Source organism: Epinephelus lanceolatus, chromosome 14, assembly GCF_041903045.1.
Source record: "Epinephelus lanceolatus isolate andai-2023 chromosome 14, ASM4190304v1, whole genome shotgun sequence".
Taxonomy (NCBI): Eukaryota; Metazoa; Chordata; class Actinopteri; order Perciformes; family Serranidae; genus Epinephelus; species Epinephelus lanceolatus.
This window is the reverse complement of record NC_135747.1, coordinates 12,464,775-12,490,304: the sequence shown is the minus strand read 5'-3', so window position 1 is coordinate 12,490,304 and position 25,530 is coordinate 12,464,775. Positions and strand designations below refer to the sequence as shown.

The window sequence follows — 25,530 nt, the reverse complement described above, 5'->3', positions numbered from 1 at the left end:
TTGAGCTGAAATATGGTTTAATTAGAACATTTGTTTGACATGAAAATGTCCATAGTGGTCCAGTAGGGCTTTTATTTTTAGCACTAATCCAGCCAGTGGTGTTCACGCACAGCACCCTGAATGGAGAGATGGGAACATCTGTACAGCAGGCACACCAGACATGCTCACTGTTTGACAGAGAAGCTCGTTTGGTTTGAAGTCAGTCCAGTTCACTCTGCAATATTTAAGCACAACAGGAGTGGACTGGAAGTGTGAGTCACTATCTCAGCCTGGCATCGATGACGCAAAGAGGCAGGGTCTGTGTTTTTCTGTCAGAGAAAAATTATGTAAACTCTCTCTGTCAGACACAAAAGCACACACTGAGACACACTGAACACCCAATCTCGAGCACTAACTTCTGTTTGATCAGTGAAATCCTCCTTGATTTGAATGTGGGAGGAGGAGAGGGGTTTCTCGTGACTTATACAAATAAGTACGCAAATGTATTTGTATATTCAAATATGAGTCTTAAAAGTAGTTTGCTTGACTTTGTGGCGGACGTTGGCTTGTGTGTGACTCCTGAGTTATCCATTTTATAATTTTACATATACCTAAAATACTCTATATAAACTTGTAAGGATGATGACCAATGGTTTTGTGTGTGTCGTGTGTCTGCAAGTGAAATCTGTGACAGAAACTGTATGCTGTATTATAGAGGGAGAATCATATCATGAACACTGTTCAAAACAGTTCAATAAAAACACATCACTTGAAGCCCAGCATGGAGATTTTCACAGGATGGGAAGGTAATATTTTCCATCAATAATCTTCCAGACAAAAGCACACTGTTTGTTAGAGATCCGAGTGGAACTTTGTGTTTATACAGCTGCAACAACAGATAGAGCGGAAGGCTCAGATTTGCCAGATGGTGCCATGTTGTTTTCAAATGAATATCCCCTCGTTTTACGTTTGTGAGGAATCACCTTTCAAATGAAAACTATCTTGGGGTGCATTTGAAGATTTTACCCATTTATTTTACCCCATCACTTTCTCTGCATCATTCGACGGTTTGTCCGCTCAGGCCTGTGACACAATGACACTGAAGTTGTTGCTTGGTACTCAGTGATAGTTACAAAGATTTAATCAACAATCATAAAATTCCATAGACTGTAGAAATAGTGAACATAGCTACTGGGACATCACCCATTGGTTTTTGGACTCCATGGATACATTAAGAGACCTCGACACAGTGTTGAAGGCAGGACCCTTTCATTCCTGTAAAAGTTGCTCAGTGGTGCATAAAACCACAAAAAGCTCTATTTCCACAGTTTGAAATTACCTGGATCATCAGCGCTGCCTCCGCATCATTGGGCCTATAGAGCAGGTGTAATAGAGACTTCCGCCGTCCAAGGCGCCTTGTGATTTAGCCCTCCACTAACTTGAATGGGGATAAATTGGGGATGATTTTGCAGCTTTTCTAGACTCTCCAGATGTTATCTGAACGAATAGATTAAATCGTGACAGTGGGACGAGTCATGTCGCGGGGGCATGACACTCAAACAAATGTATCCACTTCCACAAGGACCAGCACACTTACTTTGGACCCTGGTGGATTCCCGTTTTGAAGCCTCAGATTCAGCATTTCGGCTGTCACGGCTGTTTTGTTTTTTTAGAGCCAAAAGAGACCATATTTGGGCAAGAGGCTGGCACTTTGGAGGAGCGAGGGGTGAATCTGACTGAGAAGCCGAGGACACACTCACGCTGTTCTCAACATGGAGATGGCTGAGCTGGTGGCTAGCAGCAAACAATGCCAACTCCATAAACAGTGCTAAACATGACATCAGTTTTGACAGAGCTATCAGTGTTAACCAGGGGGAGCAGAGGGTGGGGCACTGCACTTCAGCGATGATGCCATCCTGATATCAGCATAACCGCAGTATGAGAGCAGTGCAAAGCGGCAGCGATGAGCTAGCTGTGGGGATACACAGATGCATTAACATGCATGTGCGGCCAGACCAGCTTACTACAACAAACCACAGAGAAACTCAGATTAAAACACACACAGAGATGGAGTCTTTTTATTCTCTGCTCAGGACGCCATTACTCCATTATATCTTTACACAGCAAAATAGTGGTTTGCTGCTATATTAATGTTCTGAATGTTGCATACAGAAACTTTAATACAACCCTGATTCACTTGCTTTAGGCAGTGTGTTATTTTTCATGCCCTGTGTTGTATTATTAAACCAGAAGATGGCAGCACAGTCAAGGTTGCATTGAACGAATGCTCTGGCTAATGTCTTCAGTGTTGATCGATCCAGCAACCCTGACTTTCTTGCCAAGAATTTAGTCTTTTGGCAGATTTTAGTGACAGCTTTCAGATCCATGGCCTTCCCTGATAGATCTAATGCACTCTTAAATAGTTCACTGTATCCTCAGCTACTTGAACAGTCTCTCCTACCTTAACCTTCATCTCAGGGTTTTTCTAGTTTAATGTTCGATCCATTCCTGGATAATTTTGGGCATAACTTTCAATCTTTTGCACCAATATATGATGCACTGCACTCCATGAATCAAGAATCAAACAGATAGTACGAAACATTGTGACTGCTACAACCACAAATGCACTCTTTTTGATCAGTGATACCATTTATTCCACCAAAGAAATCGTATACACACACTTACAGTAGAATTGCGTGGTATGACTATGAAGGCTTTACAGCAGAGGAGGGCCAAAGTTGGAAACTGAAATAGCTCAAGGCCAAAAGATAAAAACTGACAACTTGCCGCCCCTGTGCTACCAGGTGCAGACCGGATCAACATGCCCACTCAGAACACCTGCATGGGTCACAGTCAGGCCAGGGCTTCAAGTCATGCCAGCGGCTACCAATAGCACAACTGAAGGATGAACACTTATGCACTGCCAACTCTAAAATGGATTTGTAACAAATGTCTCCAGCACGGACTAAGGCTCAAAACCTAAGAAGGACGCCAAACCTTACAAGAAAGAGCATCTGAGATGTTTCTTTGTATGAGAATGTCGATAAAGGAAACAAGTGCAGGATTCTGTCACAAAAGATCTCCCAGTGTTGGACAAAGGTTGCTGAGAGTATTTCTACGCAGATGTAAAACTAGAGGGGGACGCAATTATGAGCATCACAAAGACAACTCATGACAAAGTCTGTGGGACCAGTACAGAGGCTGAGGAATCTCAACTCCAAATTTACAACTCTCTTTTTAAAAATATGAGATATACGATAGAATATGTGGGTTCTGGGGTTGTAATGCTGCGATAAAAACCCATAGGGCAAGCATAATCCACGTAGTTTGCAATGTCATATAAAAAGACAATAGACTACACTGATAACAAAGGTGTGAGAACAAAATATCTGAGAATATAAAAAGATGTTGCAGTAAAGTACAAAATTTAGACCATATATAGCATCTTCTTTTCCCAATGTGAGATGGATTTCTAAAAACATCACAAAAGCCATGACTAATATCTCATATTTCCAGATCAGTTTGGGGCCAACATCACAGGTGGAATCCAGTCAGTGGTGCTCCCCTCTAAAGACAGTGACACTGTAGGTCATTGGAAGTGTTTTACAGCGACTTCACAATTTCCACTCTCTGGCGTCCTCCAGCAAACACAGATTGGGGTTAGCAGCAGTGTTGCCCTGCTAGATTACAGAGCCACATGCAGCTGGCTCTTTTTCTTATCTCACCACCCTCTATGTATAGCCTGTGTAATGTTTATTCACACACACATACATACACACACACACACACACACACATACACACATACTACGTTGATAAAGCACAGTAACTAAATATGGTTTACTTTCAAAAGTGCGTCATGAAACACTGATACAGGCAAACACTCTGACTTCTGTAAATGTAGACTTACTCAGCTGTGTGAAGTTGACAGAAAACATAGGACTCAGAAGAACAACCTGAAGAAAGAGCATATAAGGCTGACTGGAAAGCCTCAAGATGTCTCAGACTGACATGATTGTGATATACAATATCATTTGTGTTGGCATACAGCTCACATTTTATTGTATATGTCAGTAAATATGATGATCTGGCATCCCAAAAGAATGAACTGCCAATAATCACTTTTGATCAAGTGACTCCCTCTAGTGGTTTTATGTAAAACAGCCTCTCCAAATACTACCCTGGTGCACTTTGTTCACAATGGGAAATTCATTTACAGTACTCAAGTGTAGCTACCGTATTCATGGAAGCTTCACACAAAGATCTTCTGTGCACTTTACCCAATCACTAATATGATGTAAACATAAATCTGCACATTGTCAGCACCTTAAAAGAAGAGACAGAGAAATGTGAAATGCAGATATTGAAGAGTAAATGTATATTTGTGCATTTATTATTTTAGAAACAGCTGATCATCTGTACAACTTCCCTTTAACACAATAGTGTGATATTTCCAGGAAAGCTTTCTAGCCAAGAGTTAGATGAGAACATCAGTACCACTCTCATGGTGAGAGTAGTTGACAAAAGACTAGGGGGGTAGCTCGAGTTTCTTCATGACTTTGTTGAAGCTGTGAGGGCTGGCAGGAGTCAGGCTTCCTGTGGTTTGCAGGCCAGAAGGTAAAAATATTTCACAGCCACCACCACCTCTGTCTCCGCAGAGGTGACCCCCATTACGGACATCAACCTGAGGAGACAGTGTGTCATCATTCTGTCAGTGGGTGTAGTATATTGTGACTGTTAGACACTGATAAATATGTCAGTTTTAAGGATCCATGAAACATCCATTAAAAATATGTACATTTTTTCATCAGACAACAATATCCTGAACACATTATTTTCATGTTGTGACAGCACATAGCATGTTTGGCTTCAGAAAATAAATAAATGTAAACACAAATCATCAAATCATAGGTCTGCACTGCCTATTAGCATTTTTAGCTTTGTCAAGTTTGCGTGATATGCACGCATGTGTATACTGTGCTGTACGCATGCTACCATCATGCATTTACCTTTGCAAGATGTCCTGGGAGAGTGCGGCAGCTTTCTGCGGGTCTTCTCTCAGCAGAGCCTGATAGCTCGAGAAAGACTCCACCAACCCCATGTAGCTGGACAGAGGCATGGGCCTTTTCACCCACACACACTCATGCCTGTAATAGATATTAAAAACAGCACAGAAACAGAATGTACCTATGGCACATTTATGAACATGTCAGTCATATTACTGAATGATTTTTTATCTAGGCCAAACACTTAATTTGCTGAACCAAACAAAAAGATGATCTCACCACTCCTTGTCAGGGTAAGGGATGGATTTATAGGCCTCCCGGTATAACTCAATTGAGTAGGCACCCAGGTGGGGACTGCGGTAAGGATGCAAGGCTGCATACAACTAATAAAAACAAAGAGACAGGGAGTCATGAGATTGTTCATCACTATGATAATGGTATGACATAGCATTATATGTTTTACTCACTGATGTGTTTGCTTCAGTAAAAAAGCACTTTAATAGGCCACCTATTGTACTACTACTTTAACGGTGTCTGATATTCATAATCCACTTTATTTTTATTTTCTTTGTATTTCTTTGTCATTTTGTTGAAAAAAAACCATATATGCAACCTGTGTGCAACTGAGATAACTGTGCCACTCAACAAAGGTATTAATTTGCAAAAAAAATCCAGTAGATGGTGCTGTAGTTCTTTTTTTATTTTTTATTCCATGACCATGAAAATGTTCTGGCCATAATATCCACTAGAGTGTGATTTAAGGACACATCTGATGATGATGAGAGACAATACATGTCTTCTACATCAGCAGAACTGAAAACGATCTTCAGAATCATAAGGGGGAGGCAGGTGGTGATGCCGGTACTCTTGTACAGAAGTTTAGCAGAGGCAAAGGGAAGATACAGTAAATGTGTAAATATGCATTTGTCTCAGAAATGCTTGTCTGATGTTGAAGAGGGACTGTCAGCGATTCATTAGTTTCAAAAGAGTGAAGAAATGTTTTAATCTCTGTGTTTTAATTTTTTGTGAGAAGTTTACTGCCATTTTTCTCACTGTGAAAAAGATACCATTAAAGAGATAATTTGGATTTTGAAGTGGGGTTGTATGGGGTACTTAACCATAATTAGTGTATTACATACCATAGATGTCAGTTGGCATAACCACAGTGCGGAAAAGCAGGCTGAAGTCCGACACGGAAGCTAAGCAATGTACAAGTGTGGACAGGGGTCAGCATAAAAAAAGTATTTTAGCCACCAAATAAAGTCCTACCTCAAAAACATATGACTCCAGGTATATGCTATATTGAAAGTATTTTCTTTGCTTTACCTTGCTGTAATACAGCCAGTTCCAATGGAGAAGCTGTTAAAGACTTCAGTTTCCCATTTATGCTCTCTTCAAATCCACCAGACTCCGCTGACAAAAACAATCATTTTAGCTAGCTGTACACAGGAGCTGCCAGTCTACTGCTGCCTCAGACCTTTATTTTGTTTATGTTATTGTGTGACTTTGGTGGATATAAACTAGTCCTTTTAAATGCAAAGTCACACAATTACACAAACAAAATAAAGATTTCCAGCAGCGGTAGACCAGCAACCCCTCTGTTCAACAATGTTAAATCACTGTTTTTCTCAATTAAATCTGGTTTTGAAGAGAGCGATGTAATGGCTTAATTTTCCCATTTGAAATCACTGTCTGATATTAGGGTAAAGTAGTAAAAATAGTAAAATATAAACTGATATTGATGCTGTTTTAGGTGGAACTAAAGTATGTTTTGTTGCTGACCCCTCCACCGCACTAGATTGCTTAGCTTTCATGTCAGATTCCAGCCTGCCTCTCCTTAAACTGGGGGCATACTGACTGACATCTACTGTATGTAATATACTGTCTATGAATAATTGACTCATAAAACCCCATTTCAAAATATCTGAACTATCCCTTTAAGTACCCTTTTTTTCTTTTTTTTAGTGTACCTAATTTTCTAAAAGAACAGAGCCATTGTTTATGTTATCAGTAACCTGTGCTTTACTGCCAAACAGTCTTATAACATTTACAGTAGCGTCTCTCAGGTGAATACTGTTGTGAGCACCTCTTTGCAGACTTGGTTGAGTGTACTGGAGCAGCAGTCAGGGTAGCTGAGCTCCATGTCAATTGTGTAGCTGAGCAGCGCCAAGCAGCCACGAGGCTTCAGGACTCTGTGGGCCTCCTTGAGAAAGCGTGGTCGGTCAAACCAGTGGAAGGCAGACATGGCTGTTATCAAGTCCACTGAGCAGTCAGCAATTGGCAGCTCCTCGGCCACACCCTGTCTAAAGATGGAACAGTAGCAAAAGCCAATTCAAACTTCTGACCACTGCTGACAGTATATAATATAAAGGAGTTTTTCAGGTACCAGCTCGTGAATTATCTATTTTTCAAATTTGGTGTGTAAATTTCAGTGTTGTGTTTAGTGTACCAAAACATTGTTAGCTTACTAAGTCATTCTGTTGCTGTGAATAAAGATAGTGCACAGACAAAGTAACTAAACCTCTTTAGTTTTTCTGCCTTATCTTAACAAGCTTGTTCATGCTACCTTGCTAGCTGGCTAACCTGCTAGGCTGGTTTGTGATCTTGGATTATTAGCATCAAAGTGAAGAACAGGTTTAGTGAGTTTAGCCAACTCAGACATTGCTCATTAATGAAAGTTCACGACTCCACCTAGCTAATTAGCTAGCCATGTAGGAAGGATATTCTGCCTGGGTCCAGACCTTTGAATCCACCCACTCCACATGACATGAAACGATGATTAATCAGTCAACACCATGGGCAGGACTGATGCCACTGTCAAGATGTTGTCGAGTGTTGTCAATCAGTGCGCTGGCACCAATGAGGAGTAATAACAACAATGGTGAGCAAGATAAACAGATGCTGCTATCAAGCTGTTCTAAGCTAACACATGTTCTTTATATCCCTCAACATCAGAGTTTGTTGTGCTTTGCTCTGCTCCACTCCTAAAACCTCGGCAAAACAGATATGATGGCATGACTACACGTCAGTGGGTCTGCTCCATTTCAGTGCACCGGTGAACCACTTAACAATCTGTCAGCCAGCAGCAGCAACCACATAACTGTCAGCTGACAAAACAAACATCAGTGTCGGCCTACAGGGCAAAAGCAATGGTAGCTTTCCTTGTTGACAAATAATTTCCTGCATGAACAGAAACGTAATATGGTTTTATGTTAGCCTGAATGACATTCATCAGTTCTCTGTCTTATCAGTCTCCCTTGACTTGTTTGTATGGGTCATGTGGTCCTGGTGACATAGGTAAAGCCCCTTTTGCTGCTGAAATTTGGAAGTGGATCCGGCTTGCCTGTCGGCTATGATAACTCTCGTATGATATGCAAGCTGCGCCCACTGATGTGGTAATGGTGAGGACCCACAGTGGACTTAAAATGATGTTAGATTCACATGGATATGTGGGTCTCTACTTATTGGTTAGGGATAATTGAATCGCCCTCCCCCACAGAAATCAGTAAGAGTGGAAGTGATGTCAGACTGAAGATGGAAACAGAGTGTAACAAGTTGACAGTTGTGTCCGGTATCAGCCAAAGGGTATGCAGCCTTATTTAAAAAAGCAAATTAAAGGAGATGGTGTGATGTGCTTATTTATAGCAGCAGATAGTTTTAGAGTCAGATTTATCTTGACGTTGTTGCTCGAGCTAACTTGAGCTTGCTTAAGAGAGGCAGGAGGCATGTGATTGGATGAAAGGTGCGAAGGCACCTTACAAAAAATTTGCATTTGTAAATAAAATAAATTTTAAAAAAAATTCTATAAAACTGGCATGGCTGACGCTTAAATTACAGCATCTATTCTATGTTCTACACAATTTCTACATATAAATATTTATTTCATTCTTTCTGACTTAATATTGAAGAATTGAAGGTTTCATATACAGGAGCTGCATCTGACTGCAATTTTTCATTTAAAAAGATGTGCAAAGCAGTTGGGAGACATTTTCCTTGAGGGCTTTCTACCAGAAAGGGATCTCTTGGTTAAAGTTGGGAAAAAGTCGGTGTTTGTGTTAAAAAGAAAAGATTTCTGTCAGAAAAAGGTTTCTTGGAGAAAGCCGACAAGGTAAGTTTCTCCCATGTGCAACCTTCCCTGTCACCTCTATTCATATTATGCTCTGCACAAAGGATCCTAAATAAGATCCTAATAAGATGGCAGCAGTAAGATTCCAGCAACAATATGTAAAGCATAATTTTGAAATGCTAAATAACATACTAAATTGCTATTAGAATTACATTTAAAAATTATATATATATATATATATATATATATATATATATATATATATATATATATATATATATAATTTATTTTTAAATGTAATTCAAATAAGTTTACACATCATATATATATATATTTATATATATATATATGATGTGTAAACTTATTTGATAGAATCCATCACTTTTAAAACTCAGTTTAAAGGTTTTTGAATATGTTTTTATACACTGCAGACTACCTGTCACCATTTCCTCCACTGTAGGCCTTTCTGCATGACCGACTTTCCCCAGACAAGGGCCACATTGTTCCTGCTTTGGCCAAGATTCATTAGAGTAGCTTCCCAGATTTTCAGAGCTGAACAAATGATGTGATGGCAACTGTAATGCTTTTATCTAACATCATTAACAGTATTAGGCTTGCTTGATCTCACACTGCAGGGAAACAGTTATGGCACAAGAAAAATGATGTCTCAATTTGCTTTCAGAATGCATACATGTATTTAACTTTCCCTCTGTTAAATCTTTGTTTAAAGACTCAGGTTGTAACAATAGCATTAATTGTGACTCTTGGTTGGCTCATGCTTACCTATATGTGATGTTTGGCTCTTTAGCATGCTGCAAAGCCATCTCCACCTGGGCAGGACTAACGTCTGTCCCAACCACAGAGGCAAAATGTTTGGCCAGCAGCACTGTGCCCTGTCCTGAACCGCAACCGACATCCACTGCCAGCTCAAAGGGGTGACCTTTCTGGCAAAATATTTAACACATTATATGACTTTGCTTAGTTTTGTTATTATTTATTGAGAATGATTATGAGTAGTTCATTGTGTCATTAATTACATGACCGAATACCACAATTTTTCCACTCGCACTTACTTGTTTTTCCAGGAAGTCAAGCACTTGTTGCAAAAGATGATCTGATGGAGAGATCCTGTACTTCCAGTAGGAAGATACATGCTCCTTGCCTTCATACAAACGGTAAGTCATAGCTAGTTGATCCCTCTGTCATCAGCCAGTCTAGCGTACCTTTAAAAAAACAGAGATTAATCTGTTTTATCTTGTGTTAAACTGAAACTAGTGTTCCTCTCTGCTAGCACTCAGATACACACACACAAACCCACACACACAAAAGAGGGAAACCGTGGGGTGCCTGGAAACAGGGAGGTCCCATTAATTCTACCAGTATGTGGAATGTTTGACAATGAAGGCTTTTAAAGGGACATCTCCAAAACTTTTGCAGCATTCTATTAACCTCAGAAGTCAGAGGACGGAGCTGGGAATGACATTGCATACAAGTTGATCACAAAAAGCTGTTTTAGTACTAGGTGAAAAACCAAGTTATTGTTAGCAATACCAGTTGATAACAACACTGTATTTTGTGTGTGCATGACTGCTTTAACGTGACACAAAAAAGAGAGAATTGCTAATTAACAGTATGTTACTGCAGCTTTCACTACTGTCAGCCATACCGGATTTTGAGGTTGGGGTTGGTGATGCAATACACCATTTATCCACGATAATTGATGTTGAATGGAAATCAAGGTCAAGCTCAAAGGTCTGTGTGAGTAAGGGTCATCTTTTGTGATGGTATGCATTTCTGTCAGAACCAATTGAAACCCCTGGAGATGATGAGGGTGAGGTACGAATGGTAGAAGTATTATTACAGCTAACATCCTGTGTGCAACGCTGCTCAGTCTGAATCTGTTGACTGATTTCTTTTATTTCATAATCTCATGGTTTTCTTTAACCAAGGGCTGTTTGCTATTCATTATCAGTGTTGTAAAAATGTGACACACTGATGTAGTGTGGTCAGCAGCATTCAGTCCTTTTTTCTGGTGCAAAGGGCAGTAAATAAAGACAGTAAAGACATTTCAAGAATGGTTTTGTTGATCAACCATGTGAAAAGTAAGTCGCAATACAGCTGTGATACCAAATTATCACACTTCAAGGTTACAGTGGTTCGTTTTCAAAATTTACATTGGTTTCAGTGAGACTCCAAAACTTATTTTGCTCAAAATCAACAAAGGTTTTAATCATAATAACTATTAATACACCACATATCAACATTTTTCTGATTAGAAATTAACTTAAAGTGAGACTATGTAGTTTTTGCTGAACAGCAGCAATAAGTGGCAGTTGCATTTTCCAATATTCCTGTGTGTCTTTACCAAAACATTGGTAGACATCATCATTAGACAAACTGGTTGAAAGTGAGTGGAATGGGACAACAAATAGGAAACAATACAAACGTCTTCCAATGAAATACGCTGTCTTTGAGTCTATGTTTTACTTATGCGATTGAAATGTTTGCTAAAACATGGTAAAAACATATTAGAACAGTATTTAATTTATCAAAATTATATATTATTGTCACTTACATAGCAATGCCCAGCTTAAGTTAGTTAATATTGGCTAGGATTAGCCATGAGCTACTGGTCATACTACACCAAGTAAGGCAACAGCAGCAAAACCCTTGACTTCATTGGGTTGAACAAGGGAGCATTTATTGCTTAATTATTCTTTTTAATTTGAAGGAGAAAGAATATGTTATCTTTTCTTTCAAACGTTTGTGTGTCACTTGAAGTTTTGCATATCTCACCCTCTACGGTGTGAGGAAGTCACATTATCAACAAAGGGTTTGTGTACAAACTAAAATTGGTGGTATTTAAGTGGCGGTTACCCTTTTCAGGTCACTTCACCTCAGTGGATTAGGTGAACACCAGAAAATTTGTTGCTAATTGGAGCTGAATTTACAGCATAAGACATTGATTTTCCAAGGAAAACTATTGCTATGTAAAACAGCAACTTGCACATCTTTTTATTTGTTATTGAAAATATAACTGCGTTACATCTTCACAGTACATATTTCTTTGTCTTCAGTTTCTTTGTAAGAAGCCGTACCATGAACATTAGTTACTTTAGCTTCATTTACAGAGCACAAAGCAGGTACAAAACAAGCTGTCAGCAGCATCAAGCTGCCTTCTACCCACTGAGAAAAAGTAGAGATTAAAGAAAGGCACTGAAGCAGCTAGAACAAGTTAATCAGCCACCAATTACGCTAAAGTTTAAAGAGCTTGGCTAAAAAACTTGACTCTCATTTAAACCAAAACGTCTCAGCACCCCTTTCATGAAACAACAGTGGTAGGTATATTATATTTCAGAAGCATTTCCAAGTTATGTAACCTCCCAGTTTGCTTCCAGGGATCAGCTGTTCTATTGGGAAACATATTGAGAGGTAATTTGGCTGCAAAATGAAACTTTAAGAAAAGCAAAATACAGTAGAGGTAAGATATAAAGTCACTAGTAGGTGCTCTTTTGACAGATATCTTAACATACTAGATCATCTGCAAACTAGTCAGAACATTCTTCCCTATATAACAAAAATTAGTGTGTTAAGGATTATTGTAATCCTGGTCAAAGGTATTTATTAGCTGACTTATCCACTTACATTACACAAGAGAGTCACTGGGAAAACAAGAGTTTTACTTAGAACAAAAGGGTTTATTTAGGAATGTTCACATTCAACAGGTCATTCCTTCATACACATTTGGAGTACACAAATTTTAGACTGCGATGTCTCTAAGACTCTCAAACTCTCTCAAAACACATCATTATCATTATTGTGGTTTTGACGCCAGGACACAGAAGTACTCCAGCTCCTGCTTCATTTCAGTGTCTGGAGAAGTGACTCCCATTTCATCCAGAAACCTGTGAGGCAGTGCAGTGATTGATTATTCAGCTCAGTACTCAGTGGAGCGGTATAGAAAACATTTAATATTCAAATGAATGAACAGACGTGTACAATTCGTGTGTGTGTGTGTGTGTGTGTGTGTGGTGTGGACAGATGACCTCTTCTGAGTATTAAGCAGCAGGTCTCCAGCAGCCTGGGGATCCTTCTTCTTGTAACCTTGGAACATAGACCAGGTTTCAATGAAACCCACCAGGCTCCTCACTGAGATCGACGTGTTCACCTGAAGACACTCAATCCTGTTGTATCAACATATTGATGTATTATTACAAAGCCTTTAGCATCAAGCAAGCAACAATAAAAGCATTTCTGTTTTAAGGAACAAGATTAAATGGGGATTTCAGCTCCTAATCAGTTGCAAGTCTTTGACAAACAAGGGATTCACAAAATAATACTGCAACTGTTTTTGTAGAGACAGCAGACAATCGTATTGCATTTAGCTATCACAAAGATGCGTTCAGGTTTGTGTGGTCATTACCTCTCTTTTTCAGGAAAAGGGATGGCTGAGTAGAGCTCTTCCAGCTTACCCTCAGATACAGCTACCTGACTGCTAGTGTATGGCAACAGCAACTGCCTCACCTGGAAGTGAATGTTTGTAAATTAAATATGTATTGCATGTATATTGATAACTAAGCATGCTGTAGCTGGGCAACCTGGCAACCTCACTATTTTGACAAGACTCTACACACAATACTGGGCCCAGCTGTTTATCAACAAGAAATCCATCCATCCAACCATTTTCTATGGGTCGCAGGGGGGCTGGAGCCTATCCCAGCTGACATTGGGCAAGAGGCAGGGTACTCCCTGGACAGGTCGCCAGACTATTGCAGGGCTGACACATAGAGACAGACAACCATTCACACTCACATTCACACCTACGGACAATTTAGAGTCACCAATTAACCTGCATGTCTTTGGACTGTGGGAGGAAGCCTTAGTACCAGGAGAAAACCCACGCTGACACGGGGAGAACATGCAAACTCCACACAGAAGGGCTCCCACACACGGGATTGAACCAGGAACCCTCTTGCTGTGAGGTGACAGTGCTAACCATCACACCACCGTGCTGCCCTCAACAAGAAATAATAACTTTAAAAAATCTGTAACTTGTAATTTTTTCTTTCTGTTTCATTAAACAAGCAACATAAAAAGCACTACATAGCAAGAATTATAAGGTGTATTTGAACTTTTCCCACCCTTCCAGTCTTTATGTTAAGCTAAGTTGACCACCTCCTGACTGCTGTGTGTAAATTAAAACTTAAAGTGGCTGTTGCCTAACGTGAAGTATTAATAAGGTGTGAACTATGCATTGCTAAAACAAAAAAAAAGTGTTTGCACTGTGGAGATAAGTTACAATTTAACTGTAAATCATTAAATATCACAGAATTGTACTCACTGATGGTATGTGCTGCCACACAGCATAACTGTTTCATGGTTTACATGCCATTTTGGGGCATTGGTGGCTTAGTGGTAGAGCAGGCGCCCCATGTACAAGGCTGTTGCCGCAGTGGCCCGGGTTCGACTCCAGCCTGTGGCCCTTTGCTGCATGTCACTCCCTCTCTCTCTCCCCCTTTCACACTTGTCTGTCCTATCAATTAAAGGCTAAAATGCCTCTCTATCCTTGATTGTTGATTGGCCACTTGCTTAAGACTTAAAGACCAAACTAGGTTAAACCCCAAGTAGTCATTGTGCATTGTGTTTAAGTTACAGACTGACTGGTAGTTACTAATCCTCTGATGTCAACTTTACACTCTAACCTAGAGGAGAACTTACACATAGCTGATGCAAGTCACTGATGTACTTGACACACCCAAAGGAAGTGAAGACATTTTTTTCCAAAATAATGAACTATTCCTTTAAATCTGGGGTAGGCAGTGTAATTTTGGCATCATTGGACATAAATCCTATAATAAGCTTTGAGCATACTGTAATTCAAGTGGACTGAGAGAGCACTTGACTTCTGTACCTCCTCTTGGTTCTGTTTTCAGGATTTACAAAATCTAGCCCTTAGACTCACAAGTCAGTCTTTAGACGCTTTGCTTAACGAAAGACTGATGACTTTCTCCCTGATTTTGTGTTTAGATGGGCGGATACAATTTCAGAGTTTAAAAAAACTCCCTACGTTGCAGAAACAATAGCAAATCTGCAGGGCGGTCCTTCGGTGGCTCGCTGAACTCTTGTGCTTGTAAACATAGTCCCACTAGAAACACGTGTAGTGGTACAAAATGGCTCAGCCGTGCTCGCAGAAAACGCCGTCAAAGTTAGTGGATGTTTGTCGCATTTGCGGTGACACATTCTTGCCAACTAAAAGAAACAAACATAATCTTTTACAAGGCCATGACTCATCCGTCCGGCCGGACTATAGAGGGAATGGCCTTGTTGTTTACAAATACTTCTGGGTAGAAAACCAGCAGAGCTTTTAGCTATATATATATATATATATATATATATATATATATAGCCTGTATATCACATTTTTCACATCACCGTTTGGACTAATCCGATGTTTGTAAAGTCTATAAACACAATGATTGAACAAACATTACTATTTCTGTGTGCACATTTAGCTGGGCTAACTGTTAGCTGTTAGCCCTGTTAGCCGTTAGCGGTGTCTGTAATAGGTAATAACTCATTAAACGGTCCGTGAAAAAAATATCTTTTCCAGCGGATATCTTAGTTACAACATGATTGAGCTATGATTGAGCGTTTTGTGTTGCTATGTGTGGTATTTATTCAGTTTTGGGAAATCACGATGTCTAGAAAGCATCAGTGGCTGCAGCTGACAGGGACAGCTAACAGCAGCAGGAAAGCTAACATCAGGACTTCATCTGTTAAAAGCCTCCCGTTGTCGGATACGACATGAAACTACTCCAGTTAGCTCAATCATGTTGTAACTAAGACATCCGCTGGAAAAAATATTTTCTTCACGGATGAGCACATGTTTGATAAAACGGAGTTAAATCTCTCGGCATCCATTTTCAAGATCTGTGTGTGTCTCTGTGTGTTTGTTTCCTTGCAGACGAGAAAGGAGGAGCGCACATTTCCAAGAAGGCGTGTCCTTTTCAAAAATGCAAGAGGCGTTGCTTTGTTGCTGGCCGTTTTCTCCGGTGTGTTAAACACACTTTAGAAAGGAGTGTCCCCAGACTATCAGAAGGCGGAGATCTCTGATTGTCTGGTGGCGAGACTATCTAGCCCTCAATGAAATAATTTAATCTAATCACAGGTCATTTCAGGGAAAGGGCGTTCCTATAAAGGGGCAAAGGAGTGAGTTCACAAACCCAGAAACAAGTTAGCACCCCTGGTTCGCTCATCTTTAAGTCAGTGGGTTTTTTTAATAGGTTGTGGTTACATGCCTTATATATGGTCTGTGGTTAACACAAGCTTAAGAGACTTTCTAGAACATAAAAAAACATCATTATACCCCACTCCTGAATTCTGAAGCTTTTAGATGCCTTAAAATGGTGGTTGCCAACAAATGGCAAAGGGAAGCCCCTTTTACACTGCCAGATTTTCCACGGATGTTGGGCCGTTTTGCCGGCAAGCTGCGAGCGTTTAGACACACAGAGCCAGATTGGCGAGTTGATCCGAAATGCCCAATTTTCCACCTCGTAGGGTAGTCATATTGGCATAACCCTTTTTGTTTAAACAGACTGAGGCGGCCTTCCGCAACAGGAGGGGCTGTTGATGACTTGTGGGAGGAGCTGTTGATGAGGCCGCACATGCGACCCACTGGCAGTGGATAAACAGGAGACAGCTGATAGCAGGAATTAGTGAGCAGCTAGTAGCAAGAGGGAAACACAAACTTGACAGCAGTGGCGATTGCTCTAAGACTGCAAGGGAAGCTCAGCTTTCCCTAAAATGTCAAAAAATAAGTGGTCAAATATGTACTGTTGTGTTTACATTTCATTGACTAAATATGTGCTAGAACGCGTTCAGCTTTTGTTCAGAATCAGCTACTTATCACAGGTCACTGATGCGACTTTCTTCTCATTCATTCCCGTAGCGTCACAGTGCATTAAACAGTAGAAGCTCAACGTCCAAAGACTTCAATGGGGAAGCATAGAGTGGGTTGTTCCACTGCAGTGAAACTAGACAGTCATTGGATAAATGTTCGGTTTTGTCCCGCCCATCGGATGCTCAGCGTCTCTGGGGGTCTATGGGGCAGTGGGCTGGCCTCGGCTGGCCTGGACGCTGGGCTTCTGCATGATGATTGGATGATCTGTCTGAGGCTGAATCCCTTTTTGATTGACATCGAAATGAGCGAATCAGCGATCTTGAAATATAAACCACCACCGGAGCATTTTTCAAGTTTCATTCCGTTGTTCCGAGTTGATCTGGAGACTTTTCCAATCCTTTTTCTTTGTTAAAAATGACTAGTGACAAATCTAGCATCTTTTTCTGGTGTTATTGGAGACTGTACTCGTATTTGGAGACTCTGACTTCTGTCGCTCTGCAGTTACTGTCCCCAACCAACAGCGGGTGCTGCTGTGAGCCGCTCCACCATCCCAAAGCACTCACAGGCGGTCACACTAGCCTCGCGCAGCAGCCCCAGAGGGTAGAATTTACGTATAAATAAACGGACACATTTTATGATGTAGGCCGAAAATGAGCTTCCCCTCCTTGAAAGACCAGCAGCCGCCACTGGTAGACATCACTGTAAAGATGAGCAACTGGGGAGACAAGGCATCACGTGCCCTCCTTGTCCTCACAAACAAAGAGGCCATTAACTGTCAGATGACGAGGACGATTTACGAGAGTATCGCCGCCTGATTATCGCCGCCTGACTAGCCGCAGTTTCCCTCCCACGTCACTGTTTACGTCACATGCTGAGCTACATGTTTTGTTACTTGCTCGCACATTCTGTATAAACAAAAGTAGGTAGGCAGCAATTTGCCGCACTCCCCGATTTTGTTTTTATACTGCCAATGCTGAAAAAAGACTGATTGGGCTTTCCTGCAAATTTGCACAATTCCTACCTAAAAAGGGCTGGAGACTACAGAACGTCATTACACTGACCATGGCTTTACAGCTTCGTTGTGGTGGTGACGCTGAAGTCATGTGACCGTCATGTAGTTTGTTTGGAACCTAACATTAGCTTTTTACTTCTGGTGATTGCATTCAAGCCTCAAAAATTAGAAACGTGGTGTTCATTTATGAAGATTATCTTGCTGAACTTAACTTTGAAGTGTCATAAACATTTGTTTGCCACAGATCTTACTTTCTGCAATAATCCAAAACTCAATGGAAAAATTGCAATGGCTTTTTGATGAGGGAACTTCGACGTCAGTCTACAAATAAATGTTATGCCTGCGGCAAAGTTGCTATTCCAGCATTGGTAACAACTGTCAACACTGCAAAGAAACCCAAAAAAGGACTTAGAAAAAAAAACAGAGTTTAAAAAAGAGCCTGACAATGAACAAAATAAAATATAGCTATAGTGTTTCAGAGATGGTGAGAAGCCTTCTGTGAACTGGAGCCAAAGGCCCACAACTGTGGCTTCAAGCCCATGTTTATGTAGCAACTTTATCTAACATAAGAGCCCCAGTATAAATCACAATCCATCTTCCGCCTCACTCCACCCCATTACAGACCACCTCACTGGGAAGGGAGCAGGCAGCAGCTCCAGAGACAGAACCCCAGTTGGTGGCTGAAGCAACCCGAATTCAGCCAGTACAAACCCCATCCCTGTCTTGCTGCCAGATTAGCTAATTTTCTGCCGCTATGGTTACACAAGTTAGACCTTGAGCTGCCGCTGGTATACATACACTGCAAGTCGGCCACACAGCACCTGTCGTGGTGGCATGGCAGGCCGCTGGCAGGTTGAAACGCTGTAATAACAACAAAATACAGTATAAGGAGCTGCCCCCCACCTGCCTATAGGGCCGGGTTGGTGGATGGGTCCAATAAACCCCGGACTTTTATCTGGGAGCCTGGTGTTTGCTTCCTGAGTGCTAAACCAAGATGTTTTTTCTAAACCTAACCACATGCTTTTTTATGGGGTCAGATCAGTCTCATAATAAATGAACTCACGCAGGGTTTTTCACGAATGCACACGCTCTGGTTCACAGTTATATTTCAGACTCACTAATGCACACGATCTGTTTCGCAATGCACACACTCTGGTTCACAAATATAATGTTTATGCAAACTTGTACTATAAATTCGGAAATGCACATGATCTCTTTCGCAAATGCACACGCTCTGGTTCACAAATATAATTTTTATGCAAATTTGTAATATAAATTCGGAAATGCACATGCTCTGCTTCACAAATATTATTTTGAGGCACACTTGGAATATAAATTCACAGATCATGCGAATCGCTGAATGTGCATTTACAAACTGCTTCTCATTTGTGAACCTCTCTACATTTGTGAGAGAAATCTGTTTGGTGAATTTTGAGACTCCCCTGACGTTGCAGGTCAACGAACGTCACCATTGGCTGATAAATCTGTCAATCAAATTTATGATTCTGATTGACAGATTCATCAGTTAATCAGGTGTGTTCGCTTTCAGCCAGTTGTATGGCTTCTTACATTTTCTCCACACTTTTAAACCAATCGCAGAGCTACTGAGCTACTGTTTGCAGTGTTCAAACGGTGGAAGAGACATGGATCAATCTCAACCTGTAAGTAACACATTTATCTTATTATCCCCTTGTTGTAAATCATGCAATGTTATTGAATAATAATGAGTTGAAGCGTTCTGCTTAGCCAAGTAACATGTTTGAATGAACATAAACTATGAATACACCCTATGTAAGGAGCCATACGATAGGCTGAAAGCGAACACACCTGATTAACTGATGAATCTGTCAATCAGAATCATAAATTTGATTGACAGATTTATCAGCCAATGGTGACGTTCGTTGACCTGCGACGTCAGGGGAGTCTCACAAATGTAGAGAGGTTCACAAATGAGAAGCATTTTGTAAATGCACATTCAGCGATTCGCATGATCTGTGAATTTATATTCCAAAATACTCAAAATAATATTTGTGAAGCAGAGCATGTGCATTACCGAATTTATATTACAAGTTTGCACGAAATTTTTTATTTGTGAATCAGAGCGTGTGCATTTGCGAAACAGATCATGTGCATTTCCGAATTTATATTACAAGTTTGCATAAAAATTATATTTGTGAACCAGAGCGTGTGCATTTGCGAAACAGATCGTGTGCATTAGTGAGTCTGAAATACAATTGCAAACCAGAGCGTGTGTATTCATGAGAAACTCTGCGTGAGTTTATTCATTATGAGACTGATCTGACCCCATACTTTTTTCACCTAATCCCAACCGTGTGCTTTTGTTGACATCCTGGAATTAGCAGTGTGTCCTGGAACATCAAGAGCAGACGCAGAAGACTATCTAGTACGTAATATGTAGATGTGAAAGGCCACTGACAAAGAGGCAATATGTGATGGTTTGGGATGAGAATGTGTTGCCCTAACCCAGCTTTAAGACCTGAAGAATATTTAGGTGGCACCATTTCACTGTATTATCAGCTATAACTTAAGCTGTTGGTGATGCTGCCACTCACAAAGGTTTGCATTGCTGATCATATTGAAACGAGAGTCTACACTCACCTCTTCACATATGTGATTGAGTCTTTCTCCACAGTTGTGGTAGCAAAGTCTGGTTTTAGTATCACTGAAGCCAAGCAGAGCCAAGCAACCCCGCGGTTTTAAAACCCGACTTGCCTCAGCCAGAAACCTCGACCGATCGAACCAGTGGGCTGCTGACGCTGCTGTCAACAAGTCCACAGAGCAGTCTGGAAAAGGGAGTTCCTCTGCCATCCCCTGCCTGCAGGTCCAACAGACAGGTTACACTGCTAATTTCTCTCAAAATTTTCGAGATACCTCTTGAAAATTACCATTCCATCTTTATTCTTTATTTTCAAATAGTAATTATGTCCACACATATAGGGCAACTCATACACTCCTACCTGTATGTGATGTTAGGGTACCCTGGCACAGCTCTGGCCTCCTCCAGTTGACACTCGCTGACGTCAATGCCCACCACTTGCTGGAAGTGTGGTGCCAGTAGCCGAGCATTCTGACCTGTCCCACACCCCAGATCCACTGCCAGCACATGTGGTTGTCCCTTCTGAGGATGTGAACAGATATGTAGGGATTGTTATCCATATATTGCAGAAGTTTGTGCATCCAATAGGCAGAAATAATGCAATAAGACAACAGAATACATAATACATATATGAATTATGCAGTAACATGTACTCATATAACAGTTTGTGTGATATGTCACGAATAAGCCGCCCACGAATGATGTTACATTCTTAGTGTAAAGTTATGTAAACAACATTATAGAGCTTAGGTTTAGGCAATTTGAAGTTACTGTGGTTAGGGTTAGGAAAAGAAACATGGTGTGGACATACCTTAAAATCATTCATAGTTCACTCAAAGTTTGACGCATCCAAACATCCATCTTCTAGGGAAATTCCTGAGGGAAAGTCCTATGTTTTGTGACCCATCCACTGCCTCAACCTGCCTCTTGAGAGACCACTGAGAACGTGAATTTGTGTTTCCTAGGATAGTGAAGGAATGACCTGCCCTACTCTGCCTTATTCTGCCTCTGAGTGGCTTACCTTGACATTCTTACCCTAACCCTAACCTATCTCACTCCTCTTGCCTAACCCTAACCAACTCTAACCAACCCAACCAACGAAGGAAACGTGCACTTGCTAGTCAGAGGGAGATTAGGGTGAGTCATTCCTTCGCTATCATAGGAAAGACAAATTTGTGCTTGAGATTTTCTTTGGCGCATTGGTCATGTGATCGCAACCCTCTAAAATCTGTGGGTTATGCATGAATTACTAACTCATCATTACATTGGAAATGTACAAGTTTTGGTGGGTTGCTTTTCACAGGAAATTGTACGACCAGTGCATGAGAATAGCCTTCATAATTACAGCATATTTGACCATTGCATACCTTTGTATCAAGATACTGAAGAATAATCTTCTTGAGCTCATCTGGAGGTGTAAAGCGATACTTTTGGTAGACAGAGGCATGATCCTTCCCCTCGAACAGTCGGTGCGTCATGTTGGTGTGTTTTAACTTGTTCTCTTTCTGCTCTGTTGCTAATTAATCCTTCTCCAACCTCTGTTCCAAAACAGTCTCCTTTGTTTGGCTTTATTCTTTTTCTGTCTCCCGTCTTGTTTGCCTTTGTTGTGCTCCTTTGCCTTTAGCCTCTTTCGCCCTTTATATATTTGCTCTCTTATCTTGCACTTTCTTATCCTCCTTCTGCTGTTGACTCCCGCACACTCACACACTCTGCTCTACTACCAGCATTTAACTCTTCACCCACTTCCTGAGGTGTAGACACAGAAGGAAATAGTGACTGAATTAAACAGTCAGTCACAGAGTAAATAAAAGCAGCCATCTCAAACATGGGAGTGCAAATACATTTACAACTTTGAAGGAAGAGTTACACAGATCAAAGTAAAAACATTACATTGTCTTACTTGTTGAACGCTTCCCTTCATGCCACAAGTCTTTGTAATAACTCAGCTGCAAAGCAGTTAATAATTCCTGACAGAGGCAGGGCATATTGCTTAACTCTTTCATGGCCAGACATTTCCCTTAGATTGTGTATTTACAGCTGCTTATTGACATGATAATGAATTATGTTGTGAAATTACATGTAAAGTAGTAGAAAACATGTTGGATCTTAGTTACTACACTCCTGGTGGCAAATCAACATATCTGCACGTGCTTACAACGTTATTATGGTTTTGTGTTTTTCATTCGTCTTTATTTTTATTTTATTTTTTATTTTTATTTTCCAATTCGGTTTAGTTTCACTTAGTTTTGCTGTGTGTTTGCTTGTTTCAGTTTAGTTTTTATTTACTTAAAATGTGTAGTTTTCATTTAGCTGTTATTTTGGTGAGTTTAGTTTTATTTGTATCGTAATTATGGGGGTATTTGTCAGGGGCAAGAATTAAAGGAGCAGTGTGTTAGACTTAGGGAGAATTAGTGGCATCTAGTGGCGAGAATTATAGATTGCAACCAGCTGAAACTTCTCCTGGTTAAAATTCCTTTAGTGTTTTACTTTTTTTTTTCTTTTTTTTATATTTTAAAGTGTATTTTACCAGGAAGGCCCATTGAGATACACAGGAGAGACCTGGTAAAAGCAGTGGCCGCAGAAAATCACAACATATTAAAATACAACACGATATATAAAAAAATTCACAATAAAACAGAAGAAGAGCTATTTAACACATTGGTCCTTTAAGAATAAAAACCCCATGCCTCCACTACCATATGCTTTATGATGCCCTACATTCATCAAAGAAATGTAGAAATTCCAGTCTCAATAAACATTGTGCACTAACGCCTCTTCATGCTGTCTGTGTTGACAAATTTAACCAACTGACACTGAAAGCTTAAAACTGAAGACATTTCCTGAATATTTTTATTTTAGTTAGTTTTGTGAATACATCATATTGTTTGTAAAGTCTACTCTAGGTTTTTTTTATTTAACTGAAATGTCTTTTCCCACCTAGTTTTAGATTTTAGTTTATTTAACTATACTCACCTTTGGTTTGGGAACATCACTAACAGTTTTTCAGTGTCAAATGCATGGCATTCCTGGAATTTAAGCTCATACTGAATGGAAAGATGTTTCAACAAATTTTTGGTGTTTCCACCCTTACTTGAATTTATCATTTTACAGACATTACAAGCAGCACTATCATCATCCTTCTTTGTGAAAGAAAGCCACGCTTTGGACCATTTCTTCCTCTCTGACATGGCTCCTTCTTGTTGCAAGTTTTTAGCAGCATAGACATGAGTTTAATGACATTGTTTTGCACATCTGTCAGAAAAACATGCCAGCATCGACAAAAGGGATTGATAAGCTCTGAGGCATACCCTTTTGGTGGATAGGACAATTTGGAACCGGTTCTCGACTGGAATCGGTTCTTGTTTCCTATCTCTAATATTTTTATTATTTAAATCTGGGTTTTTTTGTTTTGTTTTCTTTTACATATATCACGGTCAAATGTAAACCTAAGCTGCTGTATATACTGAACTATATGTATATGTAGTGTATGTAATACACTGTACATACACATTTGTACTACTGTGTTATTATTTACAATCTCCAAAAACAGTCTGACTTGTAGACATTGTATCTTGTTTTTTTTGTAGTTTTAATATATATTTATATATATAACTATCATAACTATCCTTCGCCTATTTGTAAGCACATAATAAATATTTGTTTACTTTTGTTCAGCTTTGTTTTCCTTGTTTTTAGCTGCATTTCTGTTTCTGTGTATGTAGATAGAGAGCAACAAAAACAGAGTCAAATTCCTTGTATGTGTACAGCCAATAATATTGATTCTGACCTTGAATCTCTCATGTGCTCTCCTCAAGCTACATCCTTAAAGGTGTGTAGGATTTAGTGGCATCTGGCATTGAAGTTGGAGAACTGAAACCTCTCCCTTGTGCTAGGCATGTAGGAGAACTATGATGGCCAGAATCAGAAATGGCCTTATCTAGAGCCAATATTTGATTTGTCCATTCTGGGAATTGGCTAACAGCAAGGGTGTAGTGGGGACGACTAGGGTGGAGAAAACAAGACTAATACAGAACAGTTGTGAAGGGACTCTTGGAACAGGGAAGGACCCACAAGACTGGTGGAAGACAGATGTGACAGAAAATAAAACAGGAAACAGATTAAACATGAATGAATCACAAAACAAGGAAGAAGACAAACAAAAACAAAAAAACCCCCGATAACATAATATTAACAAAAACCCAGGATCATGACATGGCTACCGTAGAACTATGGTGTCCTCCTCTTAAGACCCGCTCCGCATGTAGATATAAACAGCTCATTCTTAGGTAATGAAAATACAATTTTCAGGTGACTGTAAACTAATGAAAATATAGTTGTGGATATTAGATACAGTTTTTGCCCATACTTGCCCCTAAATCCTACACACTGGACCTTTAATTACACCTTTTATCTTAAGAATCATTTATGATAAGTCAGGGGTAGTAACGAAAATCATTTTAGCTCAAAACTAGCTTTTCAGGTCTCTTCACTCTCTCGATTCAATCAGGACTGTTTTTAAGAAAGGTGATGACAGAGAATATTGTCAAGTTAATCTTTCACTTCCTGCTTGTATATGGTGCAATGTTTGACTAGGTTTTAAATCTGGCATCATCACAATTACATCAAGTCCAGTGACCAGCAGTGTCTCCAGAAATCACTTTTAGTGCAATGTACATTGAACAAAAGAGCCAAAAAAGTTAGTCATTACTTCTGTCATATCAGTCCCTACAAACATGTGAGGTCACAAGGTCAGTCATTTCTGTCTTTCCAAAACCACTGCCTAACCCTACTGATTTGTGCTTGTTAAAGTTTATTTTTCATTCTCTTGACCATGTGCTAAAGTGAAAAACATCTTTGTTTTGGTTTGGTTGCCCAGGATGGCCCTCCAGGGTAGCAAAGCGTGTTTAATTGCTCTCGAGGGATAATGGAGATAATGGCCTGTTGACCATTT

General features: G+C 40.1%; 2 protein-coding genes across 5 annotated transcripts; both read right to left on the bottom strand.

Annotated features, from left to right (window-relative positions):
- Positions 1–4,341: 4,341 nt before the first annotated feature.
- Positions 4,342–24,495, bottom strand: LOC117251435 (uncharacterized). Of its 2 annotated transcripts, XM_078174364.1 has the most exons (8): positions 24,367–24,488; positions 21,947–22,325; positions 10,124–10,273; positions 9,834–9,994; positions 7,071–7,287; positions 5,264–5,367; positions 4,988–5,125; positions 4,342–4,662 (listed from the first exon to the last, which is right to left on the bottom strand). In XM_078174364.1, exons 3-8 carry the CDS (start codon positions 10,232–10,234, stop codon positions 4,566–4,568), a joined length of 828 nt encoding a protein of 275 aa, XP_078030490.1. In that variant the 5' UTR covers positions 10,235–10,273; positions 21,947–22,325; positions 24,367–24,488; the 3' UTR covers positions 4,342–4,565. The 2 variants fall into 2 exon arrangements, with proteins under 2 accessions (XP_078030490.1, XP_033473605.1); XM_033617714.2 differs by lacking the exon at positions 21,947–22,325 and having other exon boundaries at positions 24,367–24,495.
- LOC117251436 (putative methyltransferase DDB_G0268948) lies at positions 11,113–24,293 on the bottom strand. Of its 3 annotated transcripts, none has more exons than XM_078174367.1 (7): positions 22,480–24,291; positions 21,391–21,455; positions 20,941–21,101; positions 20,582–20,798; positions 13,474–13,574; positions 13,097–13,234; positions 11,113–12,955 (listed from the first exon to the last, which is right to left on the bottom strand). In XM_078174367.1, the coding sequence occupies exons 2-7, from the start codon at positions 21,403–21,405 to the stop codon at positions 12,865–12,867; spliced, it is 723 nt and encodes a 240-aa protein (XP_078030493.1). In that variant the 5' UTR covers positions 21,406–21,455; positions 22,480–24,291; the 3' UTR covers positions 11,113–12,864. The 3 variants fall into 3 exon arrangements, with proteins under 3 accessions (XP_078030493.1, XP_078030492.1, XP_078030491.1); XM_078174366.1 differs by having other exon boundaries at positions 21,391–21,505; positions 22,480–24,290; XM_078174365.1 differs by lacking the exon at positions 21,391–21,455 and having other exon boundaries at positions 22,480–24,293.
- Positions 24,496–25,530: the final 1,035 nt, after the last annotated feature.